At 36.0% G+C, this 17,543-nt stretch overlaps 2 protein-coding genes across 8 annotated transcripts in view; one reads left to right on the forward strand and one right to left on the reverse strand.

Moving 5' to 3' along the window:
* Positions 1-394: 394 nt before the first annotated feature.
* The window catches only part of LOC111507609 (NPC intracellular cholesterol transporter 1), a 75,344-nt gene continuing 58,195 nt past the window's right edge, over positions 395-17,543 (forward strand). For 4 of the 7 annotated variants that reach the window (XR_012467964.1, XM_074184969.1, XM_074184985.1 and 1 more), the window contains exon 1: positions 395-643. Coding sequence is in view for 6 of the 7 variants with exons in the window: in XM_074184969.1 (XP_074041070.1) it covers positions 560-643 (84 nt within the window). In the remaining variant the exon portion in view is untranslated. The remainder of the gene's footprint in view (positions 644-17,543) is intronic. The other 3 variants (XM_074184981.1, XM_074184976.1, XM_074184987.1) reach the window with 1 other exon arrangement.
* On the reverse strand, positions 15,198-16,610 carry LOC141486637 (uncharacterized). The gene is made up of 2 exons (XM_074184940.1): positions 16,241-16,610; positions 15,198-16,172 (listed from the first exon to the last, which is right to left on the reverse strand). The coding sequence occupies exons 1-2, from the start codon at positions 16,301-16,303 to the stop codon at positions 15,870-15,872; spliced, it is 366 nt and encodes a 121-aa protein (XP_074041041.1). The 5' UTR covers positions 16,304-16,610; the 3' UTR covers positions 15,198-15,869.

Genomic DNA, 17,543 nt, shown 5'->3' on the forward strand with positions numbered 1-17,543 from the left:
AATTAATAATCATAGGGAACCTTTGAAAAATTTTCTACTTGACATGTAAATATTCTTACATTTTCTTACGTAAATAAGATTGTCCGGTCTTCGTTATTAAATAACGGAATTCTTATATTATATTAGCACTCTAAAAATGCAAATGAAAAAAGTTAAAAAACGATTAACAATAAAGATATTAGTCAAATTAAGAGCGAGTTCTGAAATTATTCTTTGAATTCACTAATAGATCCGACATATTCATCTATTGGTCCATTCGAAACCTTAGCGCATTTCTATTGGTTGGAAATTTAGTTGAATTCAAGAACTCTTCGAAACCAATACGTGACATCATTGGAGCAACACGGATTTCCCTTACCTCAAGTACCCTGTTGTCGGCTCTATTTCGTATTCCCCGCTATATACGAATAGTACATAAACAGACCATTGGCGCGAGTCGGTACATCATAGTTGTTTTTGAGATTGTTTTGTAGACATATTCTTTTTGAAGATGATCGTCATATAGGTGTTTTTATGTCAAATCATTAGAGAAATTTATTTGTGGTGAGATAAAGTATAAATGGCTTCTTTTAAAAATATTTTATCATCGAAGACATTGAAGATTTTTTGTGGGTTCTTAGTTTTGCTGTATACTTCACCCCAGGTATGTTTTTTCATTTCATTAAATATATATATATATATATATATATATATATATATATATATATATATATATATATATATATATATATATATATATATAAGATATATATAACGATAAGACATAGAATGTCCGTTAAATTGTGGCAAAGTTGCGTATTTCAGAGGCCCATTCAATTATGTGAAAAAATCGAATATAGCTCTTTTGGAAAAACCAAAAAATCCCAAATTATTTTTTTGGGTATATCTTCTTTTTTCGCAGACATATTGAAAATCTGTCAATATTTTGCTATTGGCACTTCATGTGGGCTATCAGAATATGTCCATGAATCTTTTATATAGGGTGTCATCTGACTTGGGCCACACCCCTCTTTGAATTTTTAGATGCCGACCTGTATTTTTTGTTGTAGTTTTTGGATCGTAGACGTTCACTTCATACTGAGAAATTGAATTTTATTGTATATTTCAGGATGTTTCGGTAATATTTGATTATAATTGGGTGAATTATTCCCATTTAAATTACGGCCCTGGAAATTGGTTGACTGAGTTGAATAAAAAAATAATTTGGGATTTTTTTGTTTTTACTGTATATCTCCAGAACCAAAAGGGCTATAATCAATTTTTTTACATCATTGAATAGGTCTCTGAAATAGGCAACTAGTTGAGAAAACTTCAGACATCACCAGAAGATGGCAAATGAGACGAAACGAAACGTTGTGAAAATAATCCTTATGGGGATAAAATACACAGAACACGGAGCGGAACACGAGAAAACAGTTTTTTAAAAACTGTTAGGATGTGGCGAAAAAAACTGGCCCTATTAATTTGTAGTTAACAATACTGCACCATGTTTTTTGATAATAATGGTTTTTATCATCAATGACGAAATTTGGATTTTCGTCCGACCACCATGTGTTTACTTCTATACGGTGCCAAAGAATATCCTCTGTAAGCTTATTGATTACTTGACATAGATAGAAATATACAAAAGGTCCCATTAAAACCAATAATCCAATATATTGCTTCGCTGACGACAGCACACTTGTCACGTCATTCCATTTGGATTCCAGGACATCGGCTACGGAGGCACATCTTCATCAGCAGCAGGAGGTTGCATATGTTAATGAGGATCTAGAAGTGATTTCGAAATGGGGTGAAAGTAACCAGGTTCAATTCAATGCCACAAAAACCGGTTTTCTCCAAGAAGATAAATGTCTCCGAACCGTATTAATGTCAGGTCAGACAATTCTGATTTCTGCTTCGATGAGTTTGTTGGGGATTAAAATGGACACCAATATGTCTTGGCACAATCATGTCGCTGGAATTGCAAAGACTGCTTCTCAAAAGCTTGAAACTCTGTTCTGAACCAGAAAACTATTATACCGACCTCAACAATTTTTGATGTTTTATAAAGCTCATATCAGACCTTCTTTGGAGTATTGTTCTCATGTATGGATCTCTGCCACCAAACATACCCTGAAGTTGCTGGATTTCGTCCAGAAAAGAGCCATCCGCCTAACTGGAGACTCGAACATCACGTGCAACCTTGATATCCTGGATACTTTCACGGGAAGTGTTCAAGTGACATTTGATTTCACCAAAATAGGTACATATCAGAAATACGCTACGGACTGTGGCTGCTCATCGTTTTGAAGTTCAACTCAGTACACCTCGAACTTCACTGTTTGAGAACTCTTTCTTCTGGAGAACTGCGTTAATGTGGAAAAAACTTCCTGAGAGCGTTCTGCCAAATGGATTTAATCTCCAGCAATTTAAATCCAATGTGAATCGCTACTTTCGCACAGGCATCGCTCTGAGATCGCCTTAAGGATTTTACTGTAGTGCTTGTGTTTTATCCTTAAAAAAAATTTAACTTGACAAAAAAGAATTTATATCTGCCAGAGTATGTTCGGATGAACCTGTTTAAATTGAATATTGTGCCAGTTGTTTCACATGAAAAATTAAGTGTCTGGCCATTTTCCTCGTTTTTTTATTGCTTTTGTTCTTTTTTTTGATAATATCAATTTTTCAAGAAATTATCCCATTTTCAATAGTGGACTATCATGTAAGTGAATTCAATTTTAATAACAATTATATGCAAATAAAATGAGCATATCTCAACTTCAACATCCTGTGAGCACACGTTTGATTAGAAAGTTTAGTACTGAAATGCGACGAAATTTGAAAAAAAAATGACGGAACGCCATTTTACTTAAGAAAAGTGCGGTGTCTTTTCTGTGTATTGTCCTGGATTCCAAGAAAAAAATTGAGTACTCTCCATGAACTTCGAAGAATGTTTGTCGGCTTTAATATGATGTTTCTGAATTTTTCCAGCCGTCCTCACTTTATTTAGAATTCTATAAACTTGAAAATGCTATATATTAGGGAAAAATCGTGTTGGATAGAGAACAGTTGTTGACGGTTTTGTTTGTAACACTTTGTGATATATTTTTTGACTTAACTTGCGTGACGTGCCAGATTTGATATTTTTTGTTTTGTGTCGAGTTTTTTCTTTTTTTTTCATCAGATGTCGGCGGAGGGGAAAGGGGAGGAATCCTGATTTTCTCAAATATTCAACACTGCCGGAACTTTAATAGATGAATCTCCCTATATTGAATGCACTAAGAATAGTTCAAGTAATCGATATAGTGCAACCGACCTTCCAACAGCTCCCCTTTAATAATGTTGGGGAGCTCACTAACTTTCTTCGAAAGCTTCTGATAATTCCTCTTCCATATTCTGTTTCACTAACACTGTTGTCATTTAAATCAATAATGAATTTATTTCCACCATTAATATGGAAGTGTCCAATCTTAATATAGTCTATTTCAACTAAAATTACTTTTTTAATCCTTTTTTGTCAGTCTTCTTCGGTAATATTAGATATTTCCTCTTTGATTGTTACCTTCTTATCATATTTTGGAAAATTATTTTCACGCCTGATGCTTTGTTTCAATTTTCCCCAAATCAACTCAATGGGATGGAAAACACAAAAATGGGGGAAAGGTAAGACCTCGTTAATCCTTGGCTCGCACAAGTTTCGTCTTCTGAGGGTTGTCGTTCGTAGAGGTTTGACAGCAATACCCTCAAGGCATACACTTATTCAAATGTTTTTGCCTGTAAAACTTCAAGTAGTTGGCTTTTGGTATAGTGATCTTCAAAATAAAAATTGTTATCCATTAAAAAACTTAGTATTTCATCTTTCTTCGAATGTCTATTTGGTACTTTGATGAGCTGTCGCGAATGATAAGAAGCGTTGTCAAGAACTGTTACACTATTCGCATCCAAATTTGGGATCAATATGTTTTCAAACCATTCCTCGAAAATATTAGCTTCCATGTTCTTATGATAGTCAACATTGCAGTCCTCAAGTTTTTTCCACAGAATTTCAAAGAATTCTGAACACATCCTTTACTTCCTCCGCAATGCACAATGATTAGTCGCGATCATTTGTTTGCAGGCATGTTAGGCGTACACATTCTCAAACCATCAGTCCACTCTTTCGTAACTGTGTCGTGAGTGTCATACCAAGTTTCGTCCAAATAGAAAATTTGCTGCTGTTCTTATCTATATTTAGTTATTTGTTCTAATTATTTGTTACGCAATTCCACTATTCTTCTGCTTTCCATAACTTAGATTTAAAATAATAAACAAACTAACGTTTGTTAACCTGACTATTGCATAAGGACACATTGTGAAGTTAAGTTAAGACAAGTAGATGAGACAAATTGTAAAATTAATTTAAGACACTCAAGAAGCAGATACCTGGAACAGACATCTATGGTATAGGTAAATAGGGATAGCTTTGTAAGTATGATTAGTTTGAACTTCCATTTGAAGATGATCACTCGGTGATCGAAACACGTTTCGAGGTGTTGAAATAACGGTTTGGTGTGTGGAAAAAAAATTCCAGCAATATTTTACGTACAGTTGTGAAAGGAATTTCGGTCAAAACAGTTGTTGCTTGTAATAGTTTGTTTGTAGATTCTTATATACATTGAAAAACACTCTCTGTGTTTCAATATTCAAATGCATCCTAATCTTATTCACTGGTATGTCTTTTTTGCAATGTTCACCATCGCTATTGGAATCACTACACTGGATAAAGTCTGCATTGTTATCACACTCGTTATTATTATTAGTACTTGTCCAAGTACGCCATATTTTGAACAGATAACAAAAATTTAAAAGTAATTATAACTGCACTAATATAGAATTTCAACACTCAGATCGCGATCAGTTCCTGAACTGAACACGACGGCGATAACAATCCTCGCATTCCCGATTTCTATTGGTCACCGTAAAATGACTTCAAATTTAATTTCATGACTCTTCAGTCAATCATAAAACTCGGTTAGTAAAAATTATCCAATACGAACCGCCAAGTCTACAGTCCACGTGAGCTAGTTCGCTTCCGGTTCATTTCTATGTATTGTTTTTTTTGGCCTTTGATAGTGTCGCCAACTTTAAGAGTGCACGACTATACCAATCTAGTCCAATGAAAATTTGATTGACCGGGCCAGATGCAATAAAGCTATTATTATTTCATGAAAACGAATTTTTCAGGAAAAACAAAATAAATATGGATATCGTACAAATAGCTTAAATCAAGAAAACTATATTAAATCATATGTTGCTAATTAACTACTTGTTTATATTGTTTGTATTAATGAACTTTGTCACATAGTAAATTTGCGTGTATATTCAACTAACCATCTTATAATTCCTGTTACTTTTCATCTAGGAAATACCGTTGTGATTCTTTGGAGTCACAAGGTTCGTCGTGGTTTAGAGACGAATATCGGCAAATATCGATACTATGTCATGATTAAATTGTTTTTTTTTAATTGGCGTGTTTTGTCAAAGAATGTGATGAAAAAACGGAACGCTAATTATGCTTATTGATGGTCAATGATTTGGAGGTACGGAACATTGGTGTATGTCTCATCATTACAAAAAATATCATATTCTGATAAATATCAAGACTTTGGAAATCTATCATCATATTTTGAAACGTGTTTTCAGAACAAAGTCATTTACGCAAAAAACATAAAACAAGTACCTATTAGTAAACTATTTGATACTTTAAATGATGAACAAAGTATTGCTAAACATGAATCCGGCTTGTTTCACTTTTGCGCAAAGAACATTTTACTAACGAAGAAGAAATAGAAAATAATTAGGTTTCAAGTTACTAGCGACCCGCTCTGGCTCCGCACGGGTGCAATGCTGATACTAAATATACGTATAAACGCTAGCGATCGCTGCCAACCATTAAGTGCTATAGTACTGTTTGGAACCTTTGGTGTAGTAGTGAATATTACTGGAGTTTTTTCCCAACACCAAACCATTATTTTAACACCTCAAAGACACTTTTTTCGATCTCCAAGTGATCATCTTGAAGAGGAAGATTCAAAACTGATATTTCTTCGACGCGTTATTTATAGGCAGGTACCCGGCCGGTACCGCCGCAACCGCTATGTCCCTACATTTTAAATCTGTAATATCTTCAAAAATATTCATTCAAATTACATGCTGTAAAGGGCCATATTGATCTATAGGTATTGAATGCACAATGTATTTAAATTACTTATTTGGATGAAGATTAATGATGTATTGTTTAAAAAATATGTTTAAAATGTTTTTTCTATTAACCAGCTATTGCACCCCTACGAACGATAACCCCCCAGAAGTCGAAACTTGTGCGACTAAAGGACTAACGTGTTATTCCTAACACGGATTGTACGATAGCAGTTGAAAATAGAGCGTTCAGCCTGGGCCTTGAACTATCGACTCACACATCGGCCGATTGACTGAGTGAACAAAGCACCCTCGTCGAACCGCCCGGCTACCAAAATCACTTTGTAAATAAGCCATTTTTTGTCGAAGAAAAAAATGGTTATTGTGGGTTATCCCTAGAGATATACGAATACCATACAAATACAAGGTGTAGTACATTTTTTATCTATCACGTAGGGTTCAGCCAGCATTTGCAAAGTGTTTATTTACAACATTACATTAGAAACCTCTGAAATTATCAGCGTCTCTCTACTCTCTATTATACATGGCTCAAAGACCCAAGAAGGAGCGGGAGCCGGTATATACGGAGGCAGAGCAAAGACGAGAATCGCACTCAGCAACTGTGTTTCAGGTAGAAGTAGCGGCCATCGAACACTGTATAGGGGAATCTGTATCTGTAGAGTAGGGAGGGTGAGTGTAAGCCCACAGCACTTAGGTCATACGTGACCCATTGTACATCCTCCCGAGGAGTTGTCCTCCTAGGTCATCGTACATCCTGTCCTTTCCAGAAAGGTGGACAGGTCACTGGAAGACATCTCCTTTAGATCGGCAGGTGTAGGCCAAGACTCGCCGAACACACACTCTCTTATTGACGATAACTCCGGGCACTCGCACAGGACATGCCTGACAGTCTCATCTTCCTGTTCACATATCCTGCATAGAGGTGTGTCCACTAACCCCATATTATGGAGGTGTTTCCTTAGTTAGTAGTCAGAAATCCTGGTCATCGCCATATATTTCTTCGGCACCAGCTTCCCAGGGTCGCCAAAGGTGATCCTGGCAAGATCACATCCTTTGATTTCATCCCATCTCTTCAAGGATTGAGCATGGTTGTAACATTTGACTAGTTCCGCAATTGTCGAAGTCATCAGTCCGTGGGTGTCACTGGGTCCTGAAATTCTTAGTCCAGCCGCTTCCTTGGCTAAAGAGTCGGCAATGCGATTACCTTTACTCCTGTCGTGCCCTTTAACCCACCTCAGGATAATGTTATTATCTACCGAGGCTTTGGCTAAATCTTGGTGATACTACTGTATAGGGGAAATAAACAGGCAGAAGGTCACAAATAAAACCATTGCCATTTCCTCCGGCAGCCAGGCGGCAATTAAAGCGCTCAGCTCATTTCAAGTCTTCTCAAGACTGGTGGGACGCTGTGTGAGCGCATTCATGAAGCAATGTACTCAAAATAGGGTCACTCTAGCTTGGGTACCCAGACATGAGGGCCACAAGGGCAATGAGGAGGCCGTGAAGGCGCATCTAAGGCTATGATTGGTCCAGAACCCTTCTGCGGGGTAGCGAAAGCATGTATAAAGACATCCATAAACTCGTGGATGCAAGCCGAATCGATAGATTGGTGGAATAAGTTCCCAGGAATGAGGCAGGCGAAAGAGTTCATACAGAAACCATCGCCCAGATTCACGGAAGAACTGCTAAACCACAACCGTAAGGTTGTAAATGTAGTGGTGGGTCTACTAACGGGGCATAGCCAGCTTAGGAAACATATGAGCAACAGAGGTCTGACAGAAGAAACCCAATGCAGGTTCTGTCAAGAAAAGGAAGAAACCGCACTGCATGTGCTCTGTGAATGCGTAGCGATAGCCAGTTATATGAAGGAGTCAGTGTCAAGGTTATGGAGTCCAATCAAAGAGATCAAGCTAGACAATGAGCTCTAACAACCAAGAAGCATCATAAAATATCTGAAAAGGTGGCAGTGAATCAGGCTATGGCCTAGCTCGCCGACATTCTAATCTAATCTATATACATACAACCCTTTCTTTTGAATCGTTTTATCTATTTAAAAAACCCGTATCAGAATCCGTTGTATAGTTTTAAAGGTCTAATCATAAATAGGGACAGCGGGAAACGGCTTTGTTTTATTCAGTAGTGATGGTTATGTTCGAGTGGACTATTACCGCAAGGTGGTGCCAGCCTCATCGCAAAACTGAGGAAAATCGAATAAGTTAGAGATTTGGCAATTCATCAATGGAAATTTTTCATGTATTTGCTTGAGATCATGCGAGTAGAAATGTTCACTACAAAACACATACATTTTCTAATCGGTTTGCTGATTTACACTATGAATTTTGCTATTTTACAATGATAATTATTTCCAAAAACAACCTTAACGAATAAAAACAGGAAGGCAACTTCCAACAACGTCGTTGTTCTTTCATGCAAATCTCCATTTAACAACAGATTGAGGAATAAAAGAAAAAATAGTAACAATTAAACAAAAATACAGTCATTATCATTGTAAAGATCTAACCTGATATTCAAATTTATGTAACCGAATATTGCAATTAAGTTATAGGTTAGAACTTGCTCGACTATTTACTTGACTTTGTCAGAAAATAGATTTTTGATGGTCGACTACTGGGAAATCGAAGCTAAATATGAGTTAGTATCTAACGGAGTTGAAACTGTCATAAATGAGTATAGGGTATAGTCGAAGTAACTGATATAGTAATTCTTAAAGCTATCGGCGAAGACAAAGGCCAAAAAAACCAATACAAAGAAAGAATGCGGCTACGAATTAGTCCACGTGGACTGAAAAAATTGGCGGTTCGTATTGGATAGTTTTTACTAACCGAGTTTTATGATTGGCTGAAGAGTCATGAATGTCAATAGAATGTGAGGATGGTTAGAAGAGTTGTGTTGTCAATGTTCAGTTCAGGAACTGATCACGATTTGAGTGTTGAAATTCGATATTGGTGAAGTTATAATTACTTAACATTTTTGTTATTCGTTTAAAATGTGGCGTCCTTGGACAGAACTAATAGTAATAACGAGTGTGATAACAACGCTGAATTTCTCCTGTGTAGAGATTCCAAAAGCGCTGGTGAACAATGCGAAAAAGAGTGAATAAGATTCGGATGCATTTGAATATTGAAACACAGAGAGGGAAAAAAACTATTACAAGTAACATCAGATTTGACCGAAATTGTTTTCTCAACTGTACGTAAAATAGTCAAAAACAAACCTCATGAATGCAAGACGCGATTTGATGCGGGATTACCGAAACCTTTAGATGTTCATCTAATAAAATCATTAAAAAAACAATATACGACTCTTACAAAAGCAATGAGATTTCTACAATTGAAATCATAAGGAAGACATTGAATACTACCGGCCATAACGTGAGCTGCTGTGAAAAAACTCTTCAGAATTGGATAAAGAAACTAGGATTTAGATTTAAAATAATAAACAAACGTCAAGCAGTTATGGAAAGCAGAAGAATAGTGGAATTGCGTAACAAATACTTAGAACAAATAACTAAATATAGACAAGAACAACGGCAAATTTTCTATTTGGACGAAACTTGGTATGACACTGACGACACAGTTACGAAAGGATGGGCTGATGGTTCGATAAAATGTACGCCTAACATGCCTGCAAACAAAGGGTCGCGACTAATTATTGTGCATTGCGGAGGAAGTAAAGGCTGGGTTCCGAATTCTTTGAAATTATATGGAAAAAAACTTGAGGACTGCAATCTTGACTATCATAAGAACATGGAAGCTAATATTTTTGAGGAATGATTTGAAAACACATTGATCCAAAATTTGGATGCGGATAGTGTAATAGTTCTTGACAACGCTTCCTATCATTCGCGACAGCTCATCAAAGTACCGAATAAACATTCGAGGAAAGATGAAATACAAAGTATTTTAATAGATAAAAATTTGTATTTTGAAAATAACTATACCAATAACCAACTACTTGAAGTTTTACAGACAAAAACAAAAAAAAAACAGAAAAGTGTATGCTCTTGAAAGTATTACTGAAAAGAATAGACACACCATATTGAAACTTCCCCCCTATTTTTGTGTTTTCAATCCCATCGAGTTGATTTGGAGAAAATTGAAACAAAGCATCAGACGTAAAAATAATTTTCTAAAATTTGATAAGGTGATGAAACTAGTTAAAGAAGAAGTATCTAATATTACCGAAGAAGACTGGCAGAAAAGGATTGAAAAAGTAATTTTAGTTGAAAAAGAGTACTTATGTGATAGTGAAACGGATAATATGGAAGAGGAATCATCAGAAGCTTTCGAAGAAAGTTAGTGAAGTGTTTTTGAAGCGATCGATATACATATATATATATATATATATATATATATATATATATATATATATATATATATATATGAGTAAGCAACCCGCAAAGGTTTATTGTGGTTCACACCTATTCAAATGCGAGTAAGTCGTATTCAGAAGCATTTTCAATCATCACTCTTGTTATTTGAATCCCTACTTTCCCACTCATCTATATAAACGAAATATTTAATTGTGAGTAATAAATGAGTCATTTTCGCAGTACCAAGAATTTACTTAAGTGACCGACTTCTTGCGCATTTATCCCCTACAATTCTGAATATTTTTATCCCTCATCCCTGAATATACAGTCATTGCAAAGCGTGGTAGCTTGAACTTGACTAAAATTATCAACTACATCTCTATTTCCAAAATAAGGCAGTGCAAGTTAATAGATGTGGCCGGTAATAGATATAATTGTTTTTGAAAATATAATGGAAGTGAACTGAAGTTCAGTATAAATACTCTCAAAAATCATCTGATTGAATGACTTTTTTTTTCTAAAAGTCAATTGAAACCACGTTTATGAAATATCATTCATAGGAGTTGTTGATTTATAATAAATGTAATTATTCAATGGCCAACTTCACGGGAACAATTAACTTTCTCATATCCTCAGAATAGATTCGATGTAAAAGAAAATCAACCGAGTTATTTCTGACTACTCTAATTACATGGAAATTTACACGGATGTCTCAAAAACCAACATCTGTATTGTTCTCATGTAAGTTTCACTCAACTACCAGCATATTCAGTGCAGAACTTTAAGTCATTTACCTCGCTCTGGTCTATGTCAATGCGACAGGTGGAGAGAAATATATTATTTTAACAGATTCACTTAGCTCCATATACAAACTGAAGTGCTTATATTCTAAAAATCCTATTGCACAAAAAAATTAAAGAAAAGTCCATCTGATCCAGCAACATAAAAAATATATATTAGTTTCATTTTCATCCCATCACATACTGGAATTCAGGGCAATAAAAAAGCCGACAAATGTGCTCTTGGCGAATCCGAAGCAGTGACGAAAGTAGTATTTGGAGACATCAAAACAATGGTGAAAACAGCGATAATCCAGAAATGACATAAATCAGTGGCAAGTGTCCGGTGCAAAACGACGTACAATCAAATATGACGTGAAACCGTGGCCTGACGAAACAACTTTGCCTTTTCTCCAGATATCTACAACACTTTTGGCAGAAATTGTAATATTCCATATATTTGTTTGAAGGTGATTGACAATGTTTCATGATAAATTTCACTAGTTCGGACTTCCATTGTCTACTATATAAAATGATTTGAAATCCCTGAAACAACTAAAAAAGAATAATTAAAAATGAATAGCTGAAAATAACAATTATATTAAGCCAAAATTAACCTGAAATGAAATAATAGTGAAATAACCTACAAGTAAAAGTATAACAATTGAATAAATAAAAATAAAGGAATGAAAAAAGAAAATAATAAAAAGTGTAGAGATTCCAAGTCACGTTAGTTCACGACGTTTCGATTGTTAGTATCTACAATCGTCTTCGGGTGATGACTGGACTGATTCCTCCGAGAGATGACTATTTATAGGTCGTTGAAATACTTTCACTTATCCTTGCTTTCCATTTTCCGCTTCACTGGTTCCGTGAGAGATGACCGACAAGTGAAATTCCATATATTATCAAATTTCTTAAATGTATCGATATTATAACAAAATTATGAACACGTACTACTCGCCAATAACCAAAAGGTTGATGCGAATATGCCTAAATTAAAAAAGAATCATATTACCTAGTGTATGCTTTGACTGTATGTGTTATTTTAGATATCTCGATGCATCACTCAACTGCATTGTTATATGTCAAGAAGTATCCGATAACGTGAATTATGACGTAATCATTTATAATGGATACCACTAACCAGATAAAGGTTGCGAAATGCAATAAACATTACATTGCGGCCTAAAAAAATGGATCATTTGATATGTGTTTTGAAATGAAGTACCATGGGTATTCTTATTTGGTAAAATGAATAGTTTTTATCAAAGTGGCTACTAATAGAATGTGCAAGATTTAATGCTTATTTTGCAAAAAAGAAAGTCGAATATTAATGCGAAGAAAGCGAAAAACACGTGGCAATAACAATAATTTAGAGTTTGAACTTAATAATAATAATCATGTGCCCTGAGCAAGCGCAGGGCCCAATGATCACTTACCCTACGGTGTGGGGAGTGTTCATCGGTTGATAATGCTGGCGCATACTCCCGAATGTATTGGGGCTTCAGGGGATAGGGCCTGACCAGCGCACACTACGGTGAAAAAAAACTACCAAGCACCCACCACCATCTGACCAGAGTTTTCAACTCATGCCTGGATGGAGAGCAGCCGATTCCGGATTGGTTTGTCGAGGGGCGGACCGTTCTCATCCCCAAAAGCGGAAATTTGTCGATTCCGAAGAATTACAGGTCGATAACATGCTTGAATTCGTGTTATAAGTTGTTTACGAGCATCTTATACACACGAATACTAACCGCAGTTGAACGAATGTTCGAACGGATATATGAGCAGAGAGGGTCGAAGAGAGGAGTCGCTGGATGTAAAGAGAACCTGCTCTTCTGCATGTCACTATTGCCATTATCCGTTGCGCTCAGAAATACTCGAGGCTATAACTGTGGCACCACCGGAAATCGGAGGCACAAGGTCACCCATTTGTTTTATATGGATGATCTTAAACTTTATGCCTCTGGAGAGAAGGATCTCCATTAGTCTTTGAGGGTGGTGGAAGAGTACACGCATGCTATCGGTATGAAATTCGGGATAGACAAATGTGCAATGGTCCATCTCAAAAGCAGACGATGCGGGGACTACGGAGAGGATGTGCAGCTCGTAGATAGAAGCATCCTACACCATCTGGATGCCGGAGAGACGGATACTTACCTCGGGGTGAAACAACGCCACTCACAAGAGGCAACAGCAGTGAAAAAAACTCTCTCCGCGGCAAGTATCAGCACAAACTTCGACAGATCTGGTCATCGGAACTGTCGGGGAAGAACAAAGTTGCTGTAACAAATATGCTTGCCGTTCCAATATTACTCTACTCATTTGGAGTAGTGAAGTGGACTCGGGAGGAGCTGTATCAACTCGACGTAAAGACCCAAAAAATGATGCATCTCTATAGGAGTTTGCATCCCTAATCGTCCGTTCCACGGTTGTACTTCCCCCGACAACAGGGAGGCCGTAGACTTTTGAGTTTGGAGTGTCTACATGACAAAATGGTCTGGATCATGGTCTTCAACACCTTTGTCTACCGCAGCCGCGTGATGGGTATAGAGGTTCCTGACACAAGGTGCAGGGCCTGTCGCGAGGCGCCCGAGACCCTAATGCACTTGCTATCAGCATGTCCAGCATATGCGGTCTCGGCTTATATCCATCGACATAATGCGGCCATAAGAGTGCTATATTACCATCTACGGCACTCTTACGGTATTGACGAGACACCGGCGTTGCCCTACGCTCCGGGGGATATTGAATCCGTTGTGGGGAACTAGAAGTGCCGAATTCATTGGAACTATTCGTTCCCCACCCTCAGGCTCATACAAGCTAATAAGTCTGATGTAGTCCTTTCCCCATGGTGTGGGGAGTGGTCATTGGTTGATAATGCTGGGGCGCCCTCCCGAATGTATCAGGGCTTCGGGGGATAGGGCCTGACCAGCGCACATTACGGTGAAAAAAAAAATATTTACTTTAGAAAATACCACAATTATTTGTATAAAAAATAATTACAGCATGTAATAAAATGACTTCACACACAATTATCTTTCAATATAGGGTTCTAGATCTACAAGTATCTTTTTGATGTTTTTTTTTTCAAATCGATTGCTACTAGCAGAATGTCTAACAAGTACTGGTAACTTCATTACCATATAATAGGGAGATTTTTCAGTAAGTCTCAATGTATGATATGGATAAATGAGGTCATGCCTCCTAGTGTTGTATTCGTGTCCTGTAGCATTTAGATTAAAAAGTTCTCTATCATTAAACAAATACATCAAACATTCAAAAATATACAGAGCATATACGTCATGATGTTATTATTCTCAAAAACTGTTCTATTCTCAAAAACTGTTCGACAAGAGTCCTTATAATGTTTGTAATTGATTATTCTCATTACTCTTTTTTTGTATAACAGATATTCTATTTGTATTCTTGTTGGATCCCCAAAAAATTATTCCGTATCTCATGACAGATTCAAAATTTGCAAAGTGAAGAGATAACGCTGCTTGCTTTTCTAGAGGTTTACTGATTATTCTCAGTCCATATAGGACACTTTCCTAAGCTTCGAAGAGATTTCCTCTATATGTTGTGACCAGTTCAGCCATTTATCAATGTAAACACCCAAAAACTTGGTGTCATGCGATAACTGAAAGGAATTATTGAAAAATGATATATCATTTGGTTTTTCCTCTGCTGTTAGATAGTTTGCAATTCTCCCCAAAAATGAGTCACAATTACCTACTACATTTATTCAAAGGTTATCCCGAGTGCACCAAGTTCATTTGGTTGAGATGAGTACAAATCCATAATTTTCGAAATTTTGTAAACCAAACGACTTGAGTTTATAATAATTTAGGCCGATGGATAAATAGTTACAAAGTGCTAAATGAAGTTTTTTTGTCTCTCTTTACTCAATCTTACTTAATTTCAATATATGCTTTCAAAGTCACAACGATTTCTGCTTGATTGATGTCACACGTCGGTATATTGCGCACATCAGCGTCGTTATCCGCCATTGGCAGTTTTATAAAATGGGCTCAATCAGGCTAATTTAGATTTTTATTGAAAATTATATATTATAAAAGTAAATCATCTCCCAAGTATCACACAAAATTTTCCTGTTTATATCTCAATTAACAACTGAGCAAAAGCAATTAAAAATGTGAGATTGCCCGCGGTACATCGTGACGTCACATCAGGCAAAAGAGCTTCGAGCGGTGGCCTGTAGTTGGAGATTATGAATCGCTGCTACCGTCAATTCAATTAAATTTTCTTCAAAGTAATGTATATGGGTACAAAATAATATATAAATAAATATAATAAATAAAGAGTACCTTGGGACTCCAAGACATAATTTCGGATTTTTCTCTATGACGTAAATAGATCTTCGCTCAATATTGTTTTTAGAATTCCAGTTTTCAACTAATATTCCAGACAAAGTGTATGTATGATGTATCAACAGAAATCATGTGTAATGTACTCTCACTGTCCTCGGGGGAACTTAGTAGTGATTTTTTCCAATACTTTTGCATTTTCTATTTCTTTAGAATGATTTCTTTTCCGGTAGTATATAATATTTACGGTCTGTTTAGCTTTTGATCTTCGAAAAACCTGTTTATTAACTTGAATCCAACATCAAAGGTATTTTCCTGTGTACCTGCTTCATCAGACATGATTTGATTTTTAGCGATATCTTCGTTACAAGTATTCAACAAAATTTGTTTTTCCTTTTTTTGTACAAACGGTGGAGCTTTAGATGTATGGGCCGACGGTCTATCAATCTGCCAATCAAATATATGCGGAATTACGCCTGGTTTCAATATACTTTTTCCCTTTTTCATAGTTTTGATATACATGTAATTTTCCGAGTCTGTTTCAACCTAAAATTCAAAGTAGTGCTCAGAGTAAACTATAATTTTTTTTATTAATCATTATCATTCATACTTACATTAAAATGATCTTCGCAACAAAAATGCGTCCCCTTGGCAGATACAAAGTCGGGCCTCCGCATGGCGCGCTGCCATAACTTTCGTAACAGTGAAAAAAAAATTTTGTCTGGTGGAGTTACCAAAGAATTCTTGCATTTAGGAACGATGCAATACTCGTAACGTTATTTTTTATCATTATTCATGTTCACGCAGTTGACACAGTGCAGTAAACAACACACAACTTGCTTTCTACAGCTTTAGCACACGTATTTCGCTTATCCGTCAGCATTCCCTTGTCGCCGAGTCGACTGACGTGACATCAAGCTTGACCACGTCCCGTTTCGGTGAACGCCACATTGAACAATTTAAAAATTGTTTAAAATCTGTTTTTCCGTTAACCAGCTGTCGCACCCCTACGAACGACAACTCTCAGAAGTCGAAACTTGTACGAGCTAAGGGTTAACGAGGTCTTACCTTTTAACGTGTGATTCCTAACACGGGGGGAAGATAAAGAGTGAAAATTCAGATTTTTAGCAGATGTATTATTTGAAACATGAACTTTCAAATTATGAAATGAAAAAAAAAGTTGAATGAGCCCATTATTTCTAATTTCACCTACATGTAATAATGTCACTTACAAATGAACCAAGAGATCTTTGTTGTTTACTCTCTGGGAACACATTGGGCTGCTTCTAGGCTAATAAATAATTTCGTTTATTATATTCGTACGATACTTTCATAACTTTTTTTTTCTTGTAGACACAGAGGTTATTTTCACAACATGGCAATATTTATAAACCATAATTTCTATAAATAATTTCTTCAAAGAAACACATTCAAAAACATGCATAATGACAACACTATGCAATACAGTAGTAAAACGGGTTATCACCCGAAGACGATTGTGGATACTAACAATCGAAACGTCGTGATGTAACTTGGTTTGGAATCTTTCAATTTTTGATTTTCATCTCTTATTAATAATTTTTAATTTTCATCTCGTGTTAATAGTGTAATTTTTTTTTTATTTTTTGGTTGTTACTTGTATTTTATTTCATTGTAATTTCAGTTTTTTTGCCTAATATAATTGCTATTTTTCAGCTAATCTCTTTTTTAAATTTTTACAGATTCTCTCAGGTATTTCAAATCAAATATTAGACAATGGAAGCCCGAGCTAATGAAAGGAATAAATGTTGTTGATGAATTGAATTCAATTCAACAACATGAATTCAAACTCACTCAATTTCTTAGACAATTAGTAGAATGAACAACAAACATGATTTTTCAATTTATCACAAACCTTTCCATATGGGTATTACTATT

This window comes from Leptinotarsa decemlineata, unplaced genomic scaffold, assembly GCF_025532065.1.
Source record: "Leptinotarsa decemlineata unplaced genomic scaffold, Ldec_3_MD MMD2_P_RNA_scaffold_2, whole genome shotgun sequence".
Classification (NCBI taxonomy): Eukaryota; Metazoa; Arthropoda; class Insecta; order Coleoptera; family Chrysomelidae; genus Leptinotarsa; species Leptinotarsa decemlineata.